The 18,670-nt window shown below is 51.4% G+C and overlaps 1 protein-coding gene across 2 annotated transcripts in view; it reads right to left on the bottom strand.

Moving 5' to 3' along the window:
- Positions 1 to 18,670, bottom strand: part of LOC121661667 (dynein heavy chain 9, axonemal-like) — a 124,861-nt gene that overhangs the window by 74,970 nt on the left and 31,221 nt on the right. For both annotated transcript variants that reach the window (XM_042022080.1, XM_042022081.1), the window contains 7 exons: positions 16,376 to 16,538; positions 15,263 to 15,386; positions 13,098 to 13,240; positions 11,987 to 12,148; positions 10,354 to 10,587; positions 4,673 to 4,933; positions 1,907 to 2,332 (listed from right to left, as the gene is read on the bottom strand). In XM_042022080.1, the coding sequence (XP_041878014.1) occupies positions 1,907 to 2,332; positions 4,673 to 4,933; positions 10,354 to 10,587; positions 11,987 to 12,148; positions 13,098 to 13,240; positions 15,263 to 15,386; positions 16,376 to 16,538 (1,513 nt within the window). The remainder of the gene's footprint in view (positions 1 to 1,906; positions 2,333 to 4,672; positions 4,934 to 10,353; positions 10,588 to 11,986; positions 12,149 to 13,097; positions 13,241 to 15,262; positions 15,387 to 16,375; positions 16,539 to 18,670) is intronic.

Here is an 18,670-nt window from a genome sequence, read left to right as displayed (position 1 = left end):
GTGAAGCTCTCCAAGATATCCCAGATAAGTAAGGATATACCTCCACATCCCTCCCACGCTACCCTGCATCATTCCCCATCTGCAGAGAGCAGAAGGCCCCTAAACCAGGCAGGTTTGTCAGTGCATGCCAGAGGAGCACCAGTAATCTCCCCAAATATTGCAATTTTCTTTAATAAAATCCCACTCCTTAAAAAAAAAAAAAAAAACCAACAAAAAAACTCAGGAATAAAAAGCTTTAGAAAAGAGAAGCATAAAGGGATGAAAAAAGTTCCCCAGCACTGTATGGCACATCTGAGGTGGGAGAATTGGACACCAAAGCCCTCTAAATCCAGCCCTGCTCCAGGTGCCTCCTTTCATCTGCAGCAGGAGCTCAGCACCAGTTTTTTGTATTTTTAGTTAAAAAGTGTAGTAAGCATTTTAAGAAACGATAAGCCCTTGGAAACATCAAAAGAGCAATGTGTTTTCTAACAGGGTGATGTGCTGGTGGAAGGGGTGAGGGGAGCAGAGGGACCTGCTGCCCCTTGGTCACTCACTGGGACCCTGCCCCTGCTGTGGGTCACAGAAAGGGATCCCACTCCCAAAGAGAGATCCCAAAGCACCCTAAAACCAGGCAGGTTCTGGAGCAGCTGCTTCCCACAGCCTGTTCTTAGCAGGTATCGTGCTGGGAGGGAGCAGGGAGAAAAGCAGGATAAAGCAGGATGTGTTTTCACATAGAGATAATTTTCTGAAGGAAAACGATAAAGGCCTCACTCTACCCTCCGTGGAAATGCATTTTCAATCAGGCTGGAATTTCTTCTATTCAGAGATTTTTTTAAACTTTTTTTTTTAAAGGAGCAAAAATCCCAATAACATCCACGGTGTGTTGTGAGGGAGCTGTGCCGTGACAAATGAGGCTCCTGCAAAACCAGAGCCTGGGTGTGGAGCCAGCCCAGCTCTGTGCTCCCAGCACTGAATCAGCCTCCAGCCCCTGTCCCCCGCCCTGTGCAGCACACTAGGAACACACTGGTGTGAGATGATGGGATTTCTGAGGACCTAGGAGTAGAGGTAAAATTTAAAAAATTAGGTGGGACTAATAAGGATTCATATTTAACCTTCCTCTTCAGGTGCAAGCAAGGCTGGAGAAGAACAGAGGAAATGAAAGCAGCAATACACTGTCACAGAATCACAGAATGGTTTGGGTTGGAAGGGACCTTAAACATCATCTTGTTCCACCCCCTGCCATGGGCAGGGACACCTCCCACTGTCCCAGGCTGCTCCAAGCCCTGTCCAGCCTGGCCTTGGGATGCAGGGGCAGCCCCAGATGCTCTGGGCACCCTGTGCCAGGGCCTGCCCACCCTCCCAGGGAACAATTTCTTCCCTATATCTAACCTCAATTTCCCCTCTTTTAATTTGAAGCCATTGTCCTTTGTCCTGACCCTCCATCCCTTGTCCCCAGTCCCTCTCCAGCTCTCCTGGAGCCCCCTTAGGCCCTGCAAGGGGCTCTGAGCTCTCCCTGGAGCCTTCTCTTGTCCAGGTGAGCACCCCCAGCTCTCCCAGCCTGGCTCCAGAGCAGAGCTGCTCCATCCCTCTGCTCATCCTGGTGCCTCCTCTGGACTCTCTCCAGCAGCTCCAGGCCCCTCCTGTGCAGGGCCTGGGGCAGCTCTGCAGGTGGGATCTCACCTGAGCACAGGGGCAGAGGGGCAGAACCCCCCCCTTTCCCCTCCCCTGCTGCCCACGCTGGGGGCTCAGCCCAGCACAGGGCTGGATTTTGGGGCTGCCAGTGCACCAGGAGGGAGAGAAAACCCTACAACCCCCCAAACCTTTGGATTCCCACCCCTGCTTAAGGACACAAGCGCTGAGCTCTGCCCGAAGGAGAGGATTCCCCCAGGCAGGGACAAGCAGGACGGGTTCCCCCAAGGGCACTCACGGCGATTTTGGCCTTGACAGTGGCCAGCTTGTCCTGGGCTGCTGCCAGCTCGGCGTTGGCCCTGTCCAGCGCCTGCCTCTTGGGCTGCACCTCGCAGAACACGCGGTGGAAGCGCACGATGTTCAGCACCCACGAGCACAGCCCGGCCGCCGCTGACGACTTGGTGGCCACGAACTCGGGGTTGAACTTGGGGTCTTGCAAATAGGGCTGCAGGGCTTTGAGGCAGTTCTCGTGGATGTTCTCCTTGTTGAACTTGATCAAGGAGTCCAGGAAGCTGTCTACCCTGGCCATGGCCACTCTGGCTGCTTTCCAGCTCCTGTCCTTGGGTATCCTCCCTGCCGGGGCCGTCAGCACCATCACGGCTGCGGTGACGTTGCTGACAGCAGAAGGAGGTGACCCAAAGGACCTCAGCTCCGTCAGATTGGTCTGAAAAGGGGAAAACAAGGTTGTTGGATAAAAACAAATGGGCTTTCTTTTCACTCTGCCACTAATAGAGTCAGGCTCCCAGGCTATCAATCTGATAAATTGGGCTCCTCTCAGCCCCAGCAGTGCTCCCTTTAGATCACTGCTCTGCCTGTTTGCAGCACAGCTGCTCCATTCCCTGCTCCTGACATCCCACCTGGGGCCAGCACAGCACACTGCTCCTCCCCACACTCCTGGGGGAGCAGGAAGCTTTATGCCCTCTCAGAAGATTGGGATAAGTAAGAATGAAACCTATAGGAATAACCCCCAGGCCCTCTAAAACAACCTTCAGAGCTTCCCTTCATGCTCCCTCCTACCCCAGCTGAGATGCCAATGCCAAAGCCATCCTCTGATTCCCACATCCTGCAGCCCTCAGGGTTCAGGGAAAGCAGCAGCTGAGAAGGAGCCCAGGCACCCTCACAGGGCAAGCAGCCAAACTGCACTGGAGGAGCCAAAAGGGCATTTTTGTCTCTAACTCCTGATTTCCCAACTCTTCAAACTCACTATCACATCTGGCTTTGCAGATTTTTATTTTGCAGGTGCTCTGCACTGGGTCTGTCACAACCCACATGCCATTCATCATGATCCATGTAATAATGACCTCAGTTATCTTCTATATATTTGTAATTATCTCATATATGTATGGACTTATCTCTCCATAACACTTTAAATAGCTTCTCAGTTGGCCTCAGTCACTCTCACTGCCACCAGCCCCCGCAAAAGGCATTACAGCAGGTGACAAGAGGGGCTGCAGTAGGTCCCACCCACACAGCCAAAGCCAGGCTGAGCCAGCCCACGGAAAAGGAAAAGGAAAAGGAAAAGGAAAAGGAAAAGGAAACTTTAAACTGTCAGGAACACAGAGAGAATTAACCCTGCCAAGGCTGAGCAGGGCCAGCTGTCCTGAGAGCAGTGTGGTTACAGAGGGTTCTGGAGGCACCAAAAGGGAGTATTTAAAGCATCAGAAGGATAATCCAGCACAAACACAGGAGCAGAAATCAAGGTGGGTTCAAGGTGCAGCTGATGAGGAGGAAACAGCCTGGACATGTCCCAGTGGCCATGGCTGCTCTCCTTTTGCAGTGTCACAGAGATGTCCATGCATCCACACCCTCACTGACTGTATGGATTCATTACTGGATTGTACTCAACAGCTTTTCTCACTGTTTTCCTTATTAATGTTGCAAATAACCCTGCAGCCCAAGGAAGATGACTGAGATAGTTGGGAAGAAGCTGTACAAACACACACAAACATTGTTGATCATTCATGTCAGCGAGCAGGTCGGGCTCTCTGACACATTCCCAGTCAGCAGGTAAAGGAGACTGTGGCTTCCACTGCTCTGCTACTGCTGCTTTACAGCTCCCTGGAGAAAATCCCAGCATTTTCCCCATCTTTGCCTAATGAGAGATTCCACAGCTCCAGCACAAAACTGGAACTAATGGAGAGACAAACATTTTCCTCTAGCACAATCCTTTCCCTCCCGTGAAGGAAACCCAGAGCACACGTGTCTGCAGCACAGCTACCTCCTTCCCAAAGGCTAATCCAACAGAACCCCTGTTCTGGATGACTCCAAGGTGCTTTCCTGTCCCCCAGCAGGGCTGTGATGGAGCCATGTTTTGAGGCCTTGCTGTGACTCTGGGTTTTCCAGCTGCTGCTGCCCCAGGACACTGCATGAACTGCAGACCAAAGCACATTGCAGGTCCATCTCTCAGGCACATCACAGAATCACAGAATGGACCAGGTTGGAAAAGACCTTTGAGATCATCAAGTCCAACCTATGACCTAAAACCTCCTCATCGACTAAACCATGGCACTGAGTGCCACATCTCAAAGTCTCGGGCTCCAAAGGGGAACCCCGGGAGCATGCTTGAAGGACAAACCTTCCAAGGTACAAAAAGTCTTCCCAAAACCAATCTCCTGCAATCAGAGCAATGCTTATCTCCTGATTACACATTTTCCCAATGGCATCTTCCTTCGGACCAGCTTTGCCTGCTCCTCTCCATGGCAATGAGTGGTCCAGCCTCGTGGGTGGTCTGAGTTCCACCAGGAACCCCAGAATCACAGAATTAACCAGGTTGGAAAAGACCTTTGAGATCATCAAGTCCAACCTATGACCCAACACCACCTTGTCAACTAAACCATGGCACTGAGTGCCACATCCAATCTTTTTTTAAACACTTCGGCACCAGCAGGGAGGAAGCTGGAGGAGGGACAGTACAATGCCCAGAACTTGTGCCATCAGATGACACAGCCCCTCTACCCCAGTGCAGAGGAAAAACACTGGGTTCCCATGGGAATCCTCACCCTACCTTGTTGAGGGTGTTGAGAGCAGCCTGGGCAGCTGCCAGGGCAGGCTCAGCCTTGGCCAGGTCCTCTTCACAGTCCTTCTGCTTCTGCTCGACCTCCTGGGCGATGAGGGCCACCTTCTGCTCCTCCTCATCGGCCACCGCCTTCTTCCTGCTCACCTTCTCTGTCTCCACACCCACCACCTGGATCAGCTTGTCAGCATCCTCGTTCTTCTGCTTCAGCTCCACCTCCTGGGCTGCCAACTTGGCCTTCAGCTCATCCACCTGCAGGGCAGAGACGTGTGTGGGAGCTGGGCTGCCCTGCCTGCTCCTCAGTGCCCAGCACGGGCTCACCCTGCAGCAGGACCCGAGGGCAGGGAGGGCCTGGCTGTCAGGCAGAGTCCTGGCAGCACAGGGGAGCATTTCTGGCCGCTGGCAAGAGCCTGCTGCTCCCTTTGCTCGTGGGACACATGGTCCACATGGCAGAGCAGGCTGGAAGCAGTGAGGAGCCCATCAGAGAGCCCAGCTCCAGCAGGATGCACAGCTCTGGGAGCTGACCCAGCCCTGCTCCCGGACAGAGGGACCAAGGCAACACGGACACTGCTGTGGGCAGGATCCAGTGGGAAGGAGGAGGAAGCATATTTCAGATATCCTTGGGATGATTTCATACAGCCCAGGAGCCCCATCACACACCAGGCACGTGCAGGGAGCTTCTGTCACTGTAAAGCCAAAACCCTCAGCTTTGTGCACGAGCTCTGATGTCACATCCCCCCGGACAGAGGTGTGCAGGTGCTGTGCCTTGGGGAGGTGACAAGGGCTGCAATTCAGCCACACTTGAGCCTCTCAGCCTTGCCACCAGCAAACCCAGGCACACGGAGGTTTGGAGCAGGACCTGTGCCCCAGGAACTCCCCGAGCCTCCTGCTCACCCCAGCACACCCTGACCCTCCCACCCCTGCAGCCTGGGCCCCAGGCACAGGGCAGGGGCAGCACCTGCTCTGAAACCATTGGTGCTGCAGGCTTGTGGCAGGAATCACAGAGCCATGGAATGGTTTGGATGGGAAGGGACATTAAATCCCATCCAGTGCCACCCCTGCCATGGCAGGGACACCTCCCACTGTCCCAGGCTGCTCCCAGCCCCAATGTCCAGCCTGGCCTTGGGCACTGCCAGGGATCCAGGGGCAGCCACAGCTGCTCTGGGCACCCTGTGCCAGGGCCTGCCCACCCTCCCAGGGAACAATTCCTTCCTAACACCATTTTTCTCCCCAGGAAGATTGCAGTTGGGATCTGCTGACAGCTCCAGCCCTTGGCAGAGCTCTGAGGGTCAAGGGGCTTTAAATGTGATGTCAGATGGGCTTGAGAAGGGATGTCCCCTTGAGATGGCAGCCAGGAGGCCACCAGCAGGGCCGTGGTGGCAGCTCCTCACACCCTGCTCACAGCAGGAGCCCTCAGCAGCATTTGCCCAGGGGGAAGCTCACACAGGCTCTCACCTGCAGGCAGAAAACCTCCTGCTAAAATCCCCGTTTCAGTGAATTTACCCAGACTCTGGGCAGACCGCAGAGGCTTTTGCTGCCTGATATCAGGCTCATAAAGGTTCACTCAGAGCTCCTGGGGCACATCTTTACCCACACAAAAATCCTCACAGGAAGGGAAGCCAGACACTCGTTTTGGCTATACCAGAAGGGAGAGCACAGGCTGCAATCCACAAACTGAAGCTGTTGACATTTGGCATCGGCTTCACGTGGAGAGCAGTTTTTCAGGGCTCTCCACATGCCCTCCATCCATCATCATCCCCTGCTGCCTGGCACTGTGGGACTGCTCTCACCAGGACAAAGGCACAGCTGTAAATCTGGGCTCACGTGAGCACATAATCCCCTCGTGTGACAAACCCAGCGGCAGCTCCTTGTTCAGCTCCATGTCTCAGGGGCTGCAGGAAATTGAAGTGGGCTCTGCTGATGGCAGATATGGCTGTGACCTTCTGCCCAGAAATCAGCCTTTGTGTGCTGGATACTCACACAAACGGGAGCTCCTGGGGTTTACATGAGCAGCACAAAACAAGCAGGGGATTAGAATCCATGGGCACTCAACAGCACCACAAAGAGCAGGGTAAGCTCAGCCCAGGGGAACAGACAATGCCCTGCTGAGCACATGCAGCAATGGGAGGGGAAATGACTGCAGACATTGTCAGGATTTTAAAAAAGCAAGGACGCAGGAGAGGGACTATTTGCAAGGGCCTGCAGTGACAGGACAAAAGGGAATGGCTTCAAACTGAAGGAGGGCAGGGTTAGATGGGATATCAGGAAGAAATCCTTCCCTGTGAGGGTGGGCAGGCCCTGGCACAGGGTGCCCAGAGCAGCTGGGGCTGCCCCTGGATCCCTGGCAGTGCCCAAGGCCAGGCTGGACATTGGGGCTTGGAGCAGCCTGGGACAGTGGGAGGTGTCCCTGCCATGGCATGGGGTGGAATGAGATGAACTTTGAGGTCCCTTACAACTCAAACCATTCTGGATTCTGTGATTCCATGAGAAACCTGTGAGCAGCTTCCTGAGTGCAGAACAATCTGATAAGCAATTAGTAATGTGAGGTGGAAAGCGAAAGAGCAAAGCAAATGAGAAATTCAAGGGTAATGTGCTGTGACTTCATCAGGGAAAGGAAGGGAGAAGCCCTTGCCTACGATCAGAACAGCATGAGAAAAATTATTAAAGAGAAGAAAACCTGGAGGGCAGGCTCCCAGAAGACTCATTTTATCTGATTGTCCCTGCCTTGTTTCAAGAACACAAAATACATCAAAAGATCGGCGATTAATTGATAGCACCAGCCAGGCTCGAATCTGGAATCCAGTGATGCAACATTAACCAAAGCCATCCTCAGAATTACTCAGCAATGGGCGCTGACCTCTTGGTGGCACACAGCACTCTGAAAAACAAATGACTCATCCCACACGTCTTCCCAATCCATTATGTCCTAATAGGAAGGAGGCTTCAGCTCCCCTGAGTGCTGAGGATGCTTCTGTCTGCAGGGAGAGATGGTTATGAGCTGATGGGAAACATTGCTGGAGGAGGAAGGTTGGTCAACAGCATCAAGGTGTCCGAATCTCCAAAGGACAAAAAAAGGGTAGAGGGGACCACAGTAAAAGGAGGCAGAAAGGTTCTTTTGAAACTGGAACAGCAAAGTCAAAAATACCTGCAGCTCCTGGCCCCACAGCCCCTCGTGCTGAGGCCACTTTGAGCCCACAGAAACACACAAAGCTCATAATTAACTTGTCATGGTACCAAGCAGCAGGACCCTGGAGAACACCAGTGCTGAGCGCCAGTCCTCAGAGCTGAGACACAGCCAGGTGACACCCAGGGATCAAAATCCTCTACTTTTGCTTTGAAAATGCCCCTCCACCCCCAGCACATCACTCCCAAGCACAACCTGCAGATGACACACCTGAGAGAGAGAGAGAGGACTCATCACTTCCTCAGCCCCAAGACCAAGCATTTCCACGGGTGAATGTAAAGTTCAACCTTTTAAATCCATATTCAAGATTGAACATGCTGGTGTGATTTCCAGTCCTGACAAACATCCACACTCTGCTTTCAAATCAACAGCAGATTTGACTGTTGCGCACATCTGGTAATTTAGGTGTTTAATTTTAGGCCCCCAGTGTTAATTTTAAACTCGAATTTGACATATTTGTCCTCACTGCTCTGCATCTTAATTACCTGCACAAGGAGGCACCTCTCACCCCAGCCTCACCCCAACCAGACACAAACATTGTGCTCTTTCACCCTTGTTGTGATTTGATTTTCCCATCCTTCCCATTGCCTCCAAGTCCTCCACCACTGCTTTGTGGCTCATCAGAGAGCCCTGCCCACACAGCAGCCACTGAAGAGAAGCCTGAAGAATGCAGAGGGGTTCCCATGAGTCACAACAGACCCGGGGACTTGTTCTCAAAAGATTCGTTTCATATCAGCTGCTCCCAAAAAATAAACTTAATCCATCTTATCCACCACTGGGGACTCCTCAAAAAACAGCAGCACCCCACAGGTCCATCAGAACTATTGCCTGCATGGGTGAGGTGAGGTCAGGTGAGGTCAGGTTGTTGGAAAATATACCAAGTTTCAAATTTTTGATTTTATAACTTCAGTCAGGTTTGTTTACCCCAGGGAAAGGGAATTGAAGTTTCTTTCCAGGGCATTGCTCCACCAGGCAAGGCCTGATGAACTCAACATCTCAACAGACTGGGAGTAGCACAGAAGATACACAAAATACAATGACTGTCAACGGCCATTAATGAACATCAACCCCAAACATCACCCCTGGCATGGTCAGAGACACCTGGACTGGGAAAAGAGAGATAAGAGAACCAAGGAATGAGGACCTAATTAGCATCAGAGGTGAAGAGATCTGTAACCAACAGGAAACCAAATACAAAGAACTCTGTAACTTGGGACCAATGAACACTGAACCAACGAATCTCTCTGGGTTTTGACTGTATAAAGTTTGTGAAAAATTTGTGGTCAATCCATGTGTCATGGAAGGATTTTCTCTGCACACCTGGGCTATGTGTGGGTGAAACGATTTTGGTTGCACATCCTGGCCAGAATAAAGGAATGCCTTGATTCTCTAACACTAAAAATATTGTTGGAGGGGTTTCATTTTTCCTGCAGTTTCAGCGGTGAGGTGAGGTGAGGTGAGGTGAGGTGAGGTGAGCACTGAGGGCACGGCCTGGTCGCTCTGGTGGGTACCACCAGCGCTCTCTGCTACCCCTTCCCTACAAAGGAGATGCTAAAACCTGCACAGGACGTGGCATGTGCTCAGCCCTCCTGTGCCCTGCTCTGTGAGCAGAGGCTGTTTGAAGGGAGATGGAGATATCAGCGCTGAGAGGCACCAGCCCAGCCCATCCATCAGCCCAGGCAGGCGCGTGTCCCCTGGAGCGTGACAGACGTGACTGATGTCCCCAGCGCTACCCAGAGCGGCTGTGTGGAAGGGGATGGACCTGCCAGTCCTTCATTCTCACCAACCCCCCTGCACTCCTCCAGAGCAGCTTCAGGACAGCCCCATTTGCCACTGTAGAAGCTTTGCAAGCAAACATCTGTGAGAGTTAATAGGATATGAAATGGAGAGAAAAATGGGAGTGCAGCAACAGACGTAGGTGTCACTGCAGAGAGGTTTGGGAAATACCCAGAACAACTTCCAGGCATTGCCAGAGGAGAGTGCCAGTGTGAGTCTTTAGCAGGGGGATTTTGGGATGACTAATGTGCATTTCAGACATGTACTAGCTTTCTTTAAAGATGGATAGCATAATGGAAGGAGAAATGAACATCAGCCTCATTTTAACAGCATGCACTATTTAGTTTGAAAGAGTCTTGCTGAAGTTATTGTAGATTTCCTGGATGCAGCTCCAAAAATCACTGACTGTCCTGTATTTCCTAAGCTGTTTCATCACCCCAGCTGAAATTTAACCACTAGAAGAGGATGGCAGAGTCAGCTGGATCCCAGTCTCATTTTATTTATTGAAATCTTTCAGTTACCCCCAAACAGCAGAGACTGGACACACACCTCTGCATTCTACTTTCCAGCACAGAGCATCACTTCTGCTCCTCCAAAAACCCAGCTCAAGCCCAGACTAGAGCCAGGATCCAGCAGAATTTTTTTTCCCTGTAAAATTCTCCCTCGAATCAGACAAGAGAAACAAGGAAAACCAACCCCAAGGGGTTCTGACCTGTGCAGAAGTGCTCTTGAGCTTCTCCAGGCCATTCTCCAGCCGCTCCATTTTTGCCTTTAAATCCTTGTCCTTCTTCAGCAGCAGGTTCTGGTAGAGTTTGATTTGCTCCAGGAAGGACTTGGGGGTGGTGTAGTTGTAGCGGCGCTCGTTGCTCAGGTACAGCCGGGACATCTCGTTGACACTGATGTGGACGTGGGCCATGAATTTGCTTATTGAATCTTTCACTGAATCCTAAAGGGAAGATGGGGAGATGAGGAGAAGTTGTTTTAAATAGAAAACTATATATAACGCAGGTCTGTGCTGAATAGAAAGGAATTTGGTAACTTTTCATTCTGCTGCAGCACAATCCGGGATGTAACACCTCAGCTGATCCCTTTTCACTGTTATCTCTAAAATAACTTTGTTGCTCGTGTACTTTATACCTCTTTTGATATCTTTTTATCTCACACATTATCTTATTCCAAGCAATTTCTCTACAAAATAACAGCTCTTATAAGTATAAATTTGGGCTTTTCTTCTGTACAAATGGGAAAAGTGCACACTCCTAAAAAGAAACATTGTAGACTTTATTCTTCCTAAATCCTGCCCAGACAAACTAAATAAACAGAAACGAATCTCTATTCTAATAGCAGGTTGTCAGCACTGGGAACTTGACCTATTTTTGCCCTTGAGAATTCCAGAGGCTCAGACTCAAGTGGGGAGAGCAGAGCGTGTGTGTTCCTTGCAGTGCTCAGGAGCAGCAGATTATTTTCTGTGGGTGTTTGGGGCTCCCTCTGCGCTGGCAGAGCCGTCCTTTCCCTGGCAGTGCCACCAGCACCCAGTAACACACCAGGCACACAGGAGAGTGGGGCCCGTGGCTCTGCTGCCGAGCTCCACAACCCTCTCCAAAAAACCTGGAACGTGCCTCAAGGATGGTTTGGTTGAGTTCAACGCACTTCAGTGCTACCAGTGATGGACAGACACCAGCTGTGTGTCTGTCCTGGATGTGTTGGAGTGTCGCGATAGAGGGGAAACCCAGACACTCAATATGAGTGATCAGCAGGAATCCGATTTATTGATCGTACCAGAACTCCTTATATACTAACAATAATAAGCTTTATGCATATTCGTAACGGTGCATTCTAAGTGGTTCACGTCGACTAAGCTGATCCTAAACCCCTCCTTAGACCCCCTTTTGTGGTCAGCAGTTCTGCCTTTTCCCCTGGCCTTCTAACCACAGATGTCTATTGTTATACTGCCGAAACCTAACCTTGCTGGCTCTGCAAATAAACCCATAGTTCAGCAGTAAGGCTCAATGGTGGTTCAGTTACTGAGCAAGATACATGTAATATTCTGTAACTTCAGTTGTTACACAGGATGTGTGGTGCATTGTCTTATGAGACCTTGCTCAGCTAGCTGCAAGGGTCTATGTGCCCGTTCTCATGTAGCCAGCTTCTCAGATCAGTAAGCTGCAAAGAACCTGTATATCCCGAATCTATATGTCCCTTTTCACGTAACCAATCTCTCACATTGGAGGGCAACCTCACCCTCCTTTCAGCAGTGCCCACCTGGTGTGAGACACGGAGCCACTCCTGGCTGTGGCCAGCCCTGTCCCCCGGGTCCCCTGGCAGGAACCGTGCTGGCTGCTCACCTGCAGGGTGTCCATGTCCCGCAGGAAGCGGAGGCTGACGGACTCCAGGGCCTCCCGGGGCCACGGCTGGAAGCAGTCGAGGGTGGTGCAGCTGACCAGGGCCGGGAACCTGCGGCTGCGGAGGCGCAGCTTGGGGCCCACGGGGGACAGGCACAGTGCGACCTGCGGGGCACACGAGGGCAGGGAAGGAGGAGCAGGGCTGGGATCTGCCCCTGCAGCCCACCTCGGGCTCCAGCAGCCCCTTCCCAGGGAGGATCCCACCCCACCAGCTACAGCAGCCTCTGTGCTGGATCACTTGTGCTGTCTAAAGGCCCCCGGGTGATGACACAGACGGTGTGTCCCGCACTTGAGTGCACCTTCATGCCAGCACCAGGCAGCAAACCCTGGGCTCAGGGAAGTCCCTTCCTCAGGTAAAAGCACTGCAGCAGGCACCCCTGGGCCCCAGAAGCAGCAAAGGGGCACAGAAGGTCATTGTGCTGAAAAATAAACACCCCTGAGAGCTGCAGCCCAACCTCCCCACGGGGCAGCCCAGAGCATCTCCACCCCACACACCTGCACCAGGGTGGATGGGGAGCACCAACCCTGATGCCTTCAAGAACCTGGAAATAAAACACCACACTTTGGAGATAATATTAGTCCAGGAGGCAGCAGAAAGGCTATTTATTGGAGGCCTGCAGGCGCAGACATGGAAAATGTCCACACAATGCCCACCCCCAGCTGGGGTGAATACAGTTCTGTAAGTTTAGCAAATTGGCATATTTGACAAAAATCACCAATTAGAGACCTAAGAGGTGAGAGAATTTCCCCCCTCTCTAAATCGTCCCCCCTCAGACGGAAACTAAACTTTGTTCACAAAAATGTGTCTCGAAGAGCTGTTTTTGGCCTTGGCTCCCAAAAAGAACCAAGATAGGAGAGGCGCCTTGTACCCCCTGGGGCTTGGGGCTCTGGAATGGGTTTTGTGTTTCTGCCTAGGGAAAAAGTTGGGAGAAGTACTGGGACCAGCTACTAATGCAATAATAGGCTACAAAGGTGTGTGTAAAGAACACAGAGAATATACAAAAGGAGAAAGGCAAAAAATCATTCGGCACCAGCCCCTCCTGCTCCACCTCACCTTCAGCTGCCGCCGAACGCGCTCGATGAAAAACCTCCAGCAATTCTCCCTGGAGTCCACCAGCCCCCGGCCTCTGACTTCATTCCTCATGCTGCTGATGATGTTTTCCACTTCATCATCAGGGAAGAGATCCGGGATTTCCCCTAGGAGAAGGGGACACATTTGGGTTTACGGGTCTGGATGTCATCGGAGTCTTAGAGCAAAGGGAAGCTGCTGCCTCCCTCTCCAGGGGCTCAGGGAAGTCCCTTCCTCAGGTAAAAGCACTGCAGCAGGCACCCCCGGGCCCCAGAAGCAGCAAAGGGGCACAGAAGGTCATTGTGCTGAAAAATAAACACCCCTGAGAGCAAACATCCTTATGAAACACAAGGAAAGGGAACATAGAATAGAGTCAAAGTACAGAAAATCCCTTTTTTTTTTTTAGCTCTGCAATCTAATTAGATTACAAAAGAAACATTCAAATCCCTCATATGCCATAAGTGATAAAAAATCATTGTAGTTTTGCAAATGCATTAATTACACGAAAAGTTTTTGCAGCTGTTCAGGGCCATTTCCAGCAGTGGCCAAATAACTCTCAGATCCCCAAAACATTTTAAAAGTTAAAAATCTTGTAGAAACTTTTAAAATTTACTAGTTAAGCAGCTGACTGCCAAAAATGCACCCAACCAACTTCTTTTTTTTTATTATTGTTTCCTTAATTTATCACATATTCACTTCCTTTCTGGCTTCTGATTTGATTAAAATCATCATTACTGAGTCAGATACTTTCAATATGAGCACAAATCACTTAGGGAAATACACTCATCAGAAATCTGCTCATTTATCAAAAAGATTAGAACATATTTTGTTCTAGATGATGATAACAAGAGAAACAAGTAAGAAAGACACCTTCCACTATCCCAGGTTGCTCTAAGCCCTCTCCAACCTGGCCTTGGACACTTCCAGGGATCCAGGGGCAGCCACAGCTGCTCTGGGCACTCTGTGCCAGGGCCTGCTCACCCTCACAGGGAAGGATTGTCTCTCATCCTGTCACTTCAGACCCTTGTCCCAAGTCCCTCTCCAGCTCTCTTGGAGCCCCTTTAGGCTCCAAGGGGCTCTGAGGTCTCCCCAGAGCTTCTCTTCTCCAGGCTGAAGAACCTCAGCTCTCTCCGGAGCTTCACCTTCAGTTACCAGGTGTCTGTGCATCTGCACCACATGTAGGAGCTGGTGGGAACTCCTCCCCACCCTCCACATCAAACCTTGTCCTTGCTCCCGATTACAAAATCATCAAAGCTGATTCAGACGGGAGAGCATCAGAGCTTGTGTGCTGCTGAAGCCATCTGGCCACCAATGTACAGCCACACCTCTGGAGCCACTCACCAACAGTTGTGCTGCTGATTCCTCACCTCTCCCCATCCCTGCAGGGACCTGACCCAGCTGGTGCCTTCCCCACCCGATTCACAAGGCAGAAAGTGGCAGGGAGGCAGTGGCAGGGATGTGCCAGGGAAAATGGGGACATGCCCACTCCAGGTGTCCTCCGTGGTCCTGGTGACACAGCCTGCACCCCCAGGGGCTTGGGAACCGCAGCACACAGGGATGCTCATCCACACACACCACAAAACAGAGCGCTGGCACGGACACCGAGTGCCCTGCAATGCTTTGGGTGAGCAGCAACTCAAAAACCCCAATGCATCTGGAAAAACAACAGGGAAGGGACTGGCGTGGGATAAGCAGCCAGGTGACACACACTGACACAGCCACCCCGTGGCTTTGCTTCATCCTCCAGCTTGCAGATACTCCAGTCAAACCCAGTGTCCAGAAACAACCTTAATTCAAGAGGTGGATGCACGAGAACCCCCCGTGAAACTCCTCACCTGTGATACATTCCTTTGGCTCTGTCCCCAGCTGCAATATCCCAGCAGACTTGTCCCTTAGCAGCTATGTGCAGAATCCCAAGACATATGGAAAAACGGGTACAAGACACAAGGGAAAGACAAGAAATGTCCCAGCTGATGGAGTGTCCCTCCCCAGGGAGGCCCGGGCACCGCTTTTACTCGAGCGCTCCACCCATGCAACTTCCAGCTCATTTCATCCTTTGCCCCTCTGTCTATTCCAGAATTCCAGGTGCTACCAGGAGCAAAACTCCACTGGAGAGGGGGAGAGGAGAAAGCAGAGCACGAGGGCTGTACCTGATGCCAGGAAGTCGTTCACCAGCACCAGGAACTGCTCGTCCGCCACCTGCACGTCGCTCAGCAGGAACACGGAGCCCACGCTCTTCAGCCCAGCCTTCAGGTACAGGTTTGCCAGGTCTGCCTGCAGGTGGGGAACCAGGAGGGCTTACAGCTACATGCTGCAAAGCCAGACCCAGCAATGGGAAAATTCAGAACTTGCCCAGTCACTGAGAACATCAGCACAGCCGAGGGCTGACACTCAGGGCTGGGCTGGGATGTTCTCAGGCCTGGCCAGCTCGGAGCACTGCCAGGAGACCCCAGCTCTGGCTGCACCCCTGTGCAGACACACTCCAGCAAGGCATTTGCTCCTCTCCACGGCATCATGTGGTGCCTGGAGTGTTTCAGTACCTCAGGATCACAGAATCATTCCATTTGGAAGAGCCCTCTAAGGTCATCGTGTCTACCTGTTCCCCCAGAGTGGCCAGGGCCACCCCTAACCCGTGTCCCCAGGTGCTACATCCACATGGCTTTTAAATCCCTGCAGGGACTGGCACTTCACCACTTCCCTGGGCAGCTGTGCCAGAGCTGGACAACCCTTTCAGTGGAGAAATTTTCCCTAATACCCAATCTAAACCTCCCCTGGCCCAGCCTGAGGCCGTTCCCTCTCCTCCTGTCCCTGTTCCCTGCCAGCAGAGCCCGACCCCCCCGGCTGCCCCCTCCTGTCAGGGACTTGTGCAGAGCCACAAGGTCCCCCCTGAGCCTCCTTTGCTCCAGCCTGAGCCCCTTTCCCAGCTCCCTCAGCCGCTCCTGGGGCTCCAGCCCCTTCCCAGCTCCGTTCCCTGCCCTGGACACGTTCCAGCCCCTCCATGTCCTTCTTGTCCTGAGTGTCCCAGAGCTGTCCCCGGCACTGGAGGTGCCCCAGCAGTGCCAGCACAGGGGATGGGCACTGCCCTGGCCCTGTTGCCAGCCAGGGCTGGCACATCCCGGGTGCCATTGGCCTCTTACCCTCCTGGGCACACCTGGGCTCACGGTCATCCTCCTCCATTCTGTCTCTCAATATTCAACAAGTTTCCAGGGCGAGTTCTGATTTTTACTTCCTTCCCCTCCACCTGAGCCTTTCAAGTCCCCCACCTTGAGGTCAGGGACGCCGTATCCTTTCCTCAGGGTGATCTGGAAGACCTCCAGGGAGCTGAGGAAGGCTGCCAGGCGGGTCAGGCTCTGCTTCCCGGTGCCGCCCACGCCGACCAGGAGCGCGTTCCCCCGGGGCGCCTCCAGGATGCGGTTGATGCGGCAGCTAAATTGAAGCATACAAAATCTCTCATTAGTAAGAGTGTTTTCCTATTTCTCTGCCCACTGCTTTTCCATACATACTTTATTCACTAAGAAATTGTATTCTGAGCGGGATGAAGAATGTCGGTCTCGGAGATGTGGTAGCAATCGATGCGCGTCTCTGCTGAGATCTGCCCAGAGGATGGTGCTGACAAAAAAAAAGCCCCACTCTGGTGGCAATTCAAAATGTGCCCAGTTTTTTTCCACCTGCCAAGTCCTGCTGGACAGAACAATGTTCAAGTGAAGGCCTGGGTATCTTTTCAGGGAGGGCAAGGGGAAAAGGACATTGATATGCAAGAACTGAGAGCAAAATTCAAGGCTCTGATTCCCCTCCCCAGGAAAGGCCTCTCTTCTCAAGGCATCTGGGATTCGTGCACAGGTGAGGAGCTCTGCTCTGCACCACAGCACATTCACTCATGGCTGGAATGGCACAAACCTACCCAGAAAACAATCTGTATTCCTTAGTTATCCACACCACCACCACCTAAGAGTGAGATTTTCTCACCCTCACAATGAACTTGCTGTTGCTTCCCAGGTCTGCTCACCTGTCCTGTCTGAGATCCTACAGTGAATTCTGTCTGCCTCCCTTTTATCCTCTTTAAGCAAATGCTGCCACCCCCACGTGTTGCCCCCCAGGTGAGGGGGTTTCAGAGGATCCCACCTGTGGAACCCCCACTGTCCTGGGACTGAAATACAAGCCCCGTTCCCCTCTCCACAGCTTTTATTCAGCTCCCTTCACTATTTTCCTAGATTAATCTCATTATTTTTCAAGTAATACTGTGAGAAACACTGCACTGCTTTATTACCACTCCAGTATTTTATAATCTATGCACAGACTCTGACTGATCTTTTTATAATTTTATAACTTAATCATTTACTAATTTCTGTGAAATTATTTCTGTAAAAACAATCCAGTCTGTGAGGAGAACTTTAGCATTCCTGCTCCGAGTTCCCCAGGCCAGCTCTGCCCGTGGTCCCTGCCTTGATGTGCTCCCCAGGGCTCCGTGCTGTGACACAGCCCTGGATGAGGTGACTGACAGGCATCCCCCATGGCCCTACATATATGAAGTCATCAAATGTCTTCTTTTCTTCTATTTTTGCTCCCAACTGAAAACCTTCAGCAAATTCAAGCTGATAGTCAGAAGCTGGTTGAGATGGAGGGAGTTGTGTATTTCAGCCAAATGCAATTTCCAAATGCAATGAACGGGATTCACTCAGCTCCAGTGAAATTGGGAAGTTGTGCTGGATACCCAAACCTCGCTTTCCTCGTTACTCTCAGTGTGAACTGGAGGGGCAGGGCCGTGTTTTGTAAATTCCAATTGCAAATCCCGATTTACAAGAGCAAGAGGAGCACAGGGTCAGTATTCCTGTGACCATTCTGCAGGCAATGCAAGCAGAAACACGCATGGAGAGCAGGTTTCATGGGACCTATGGATAGAGGAGGGAACACCCAGACTGTCAGGGAAAATTTGCCCAGCCCAGTGGCCAACAACGCGGGTTGGGAGCACTTGGAACAGACCAATTTTGTATATATATATATATATATATATATATATGTGTGTGTGTGTGTGTGTATATATACATATATATACACACACATGTGTGTGTGTAAATGCTACTCCTGTATATGTATGTATATATATATATAAAATTATATATAAATATATATATATATAACTTTATATATATATGTATCTTAAAAAATAAATAAATAAATATATATATATATATATATAAATGAGAATTGAAACCACCCACCCTGGTGTGCACCAGCTCAGGGGCTTCCTTCCAGCTTAGAGCCCCAAATCTGCACCTCCTGGGACAAGGTTTCCATACAGAATCAGCTCACACTCTGATTGCCAGGGTAGCTCCATCTCCTGAAGCCACCCAAGGCCAGCTCTGCATTTCAGCACCCAGAAGTGACTCTGTCTCTGCTGGGATTTCCCCAGGCTGGGTGTGAGAGCTGGAGGTCCCCCCCCAAGGCACGTAAACAGCTTCATAATGATCAGTGGGAAGCTTATTTTCATATAGTCCCACATGTCCAATTTCCAGCTGGAATCCATCTGCACCTCCAGGCATCTCCATGCAAGCAGGTTT

The sequence above is a fragment of the Corvus kubaryi genome, unplaced genomic scaffold (assembly GCF_017639235.1).
Source record: "Corvus kubaryi isolate FWS band 111438036 unplaced genomic scaffold, C.kubaryi_AGA036_p1.0 37187, whole genome shotgun sequence".
NCBI classification, from domain to species: Eukaryota; Metazoa; Chordata; class Aves; order Passeriformes; family Corvidae; genus Corvus; species Corvus kubaryi.
The sequence above is the reverse complement of the archived record's forward strand: the minus strand, read 5'-3'. Positions and strand labels throughout refer to the sequence as shown.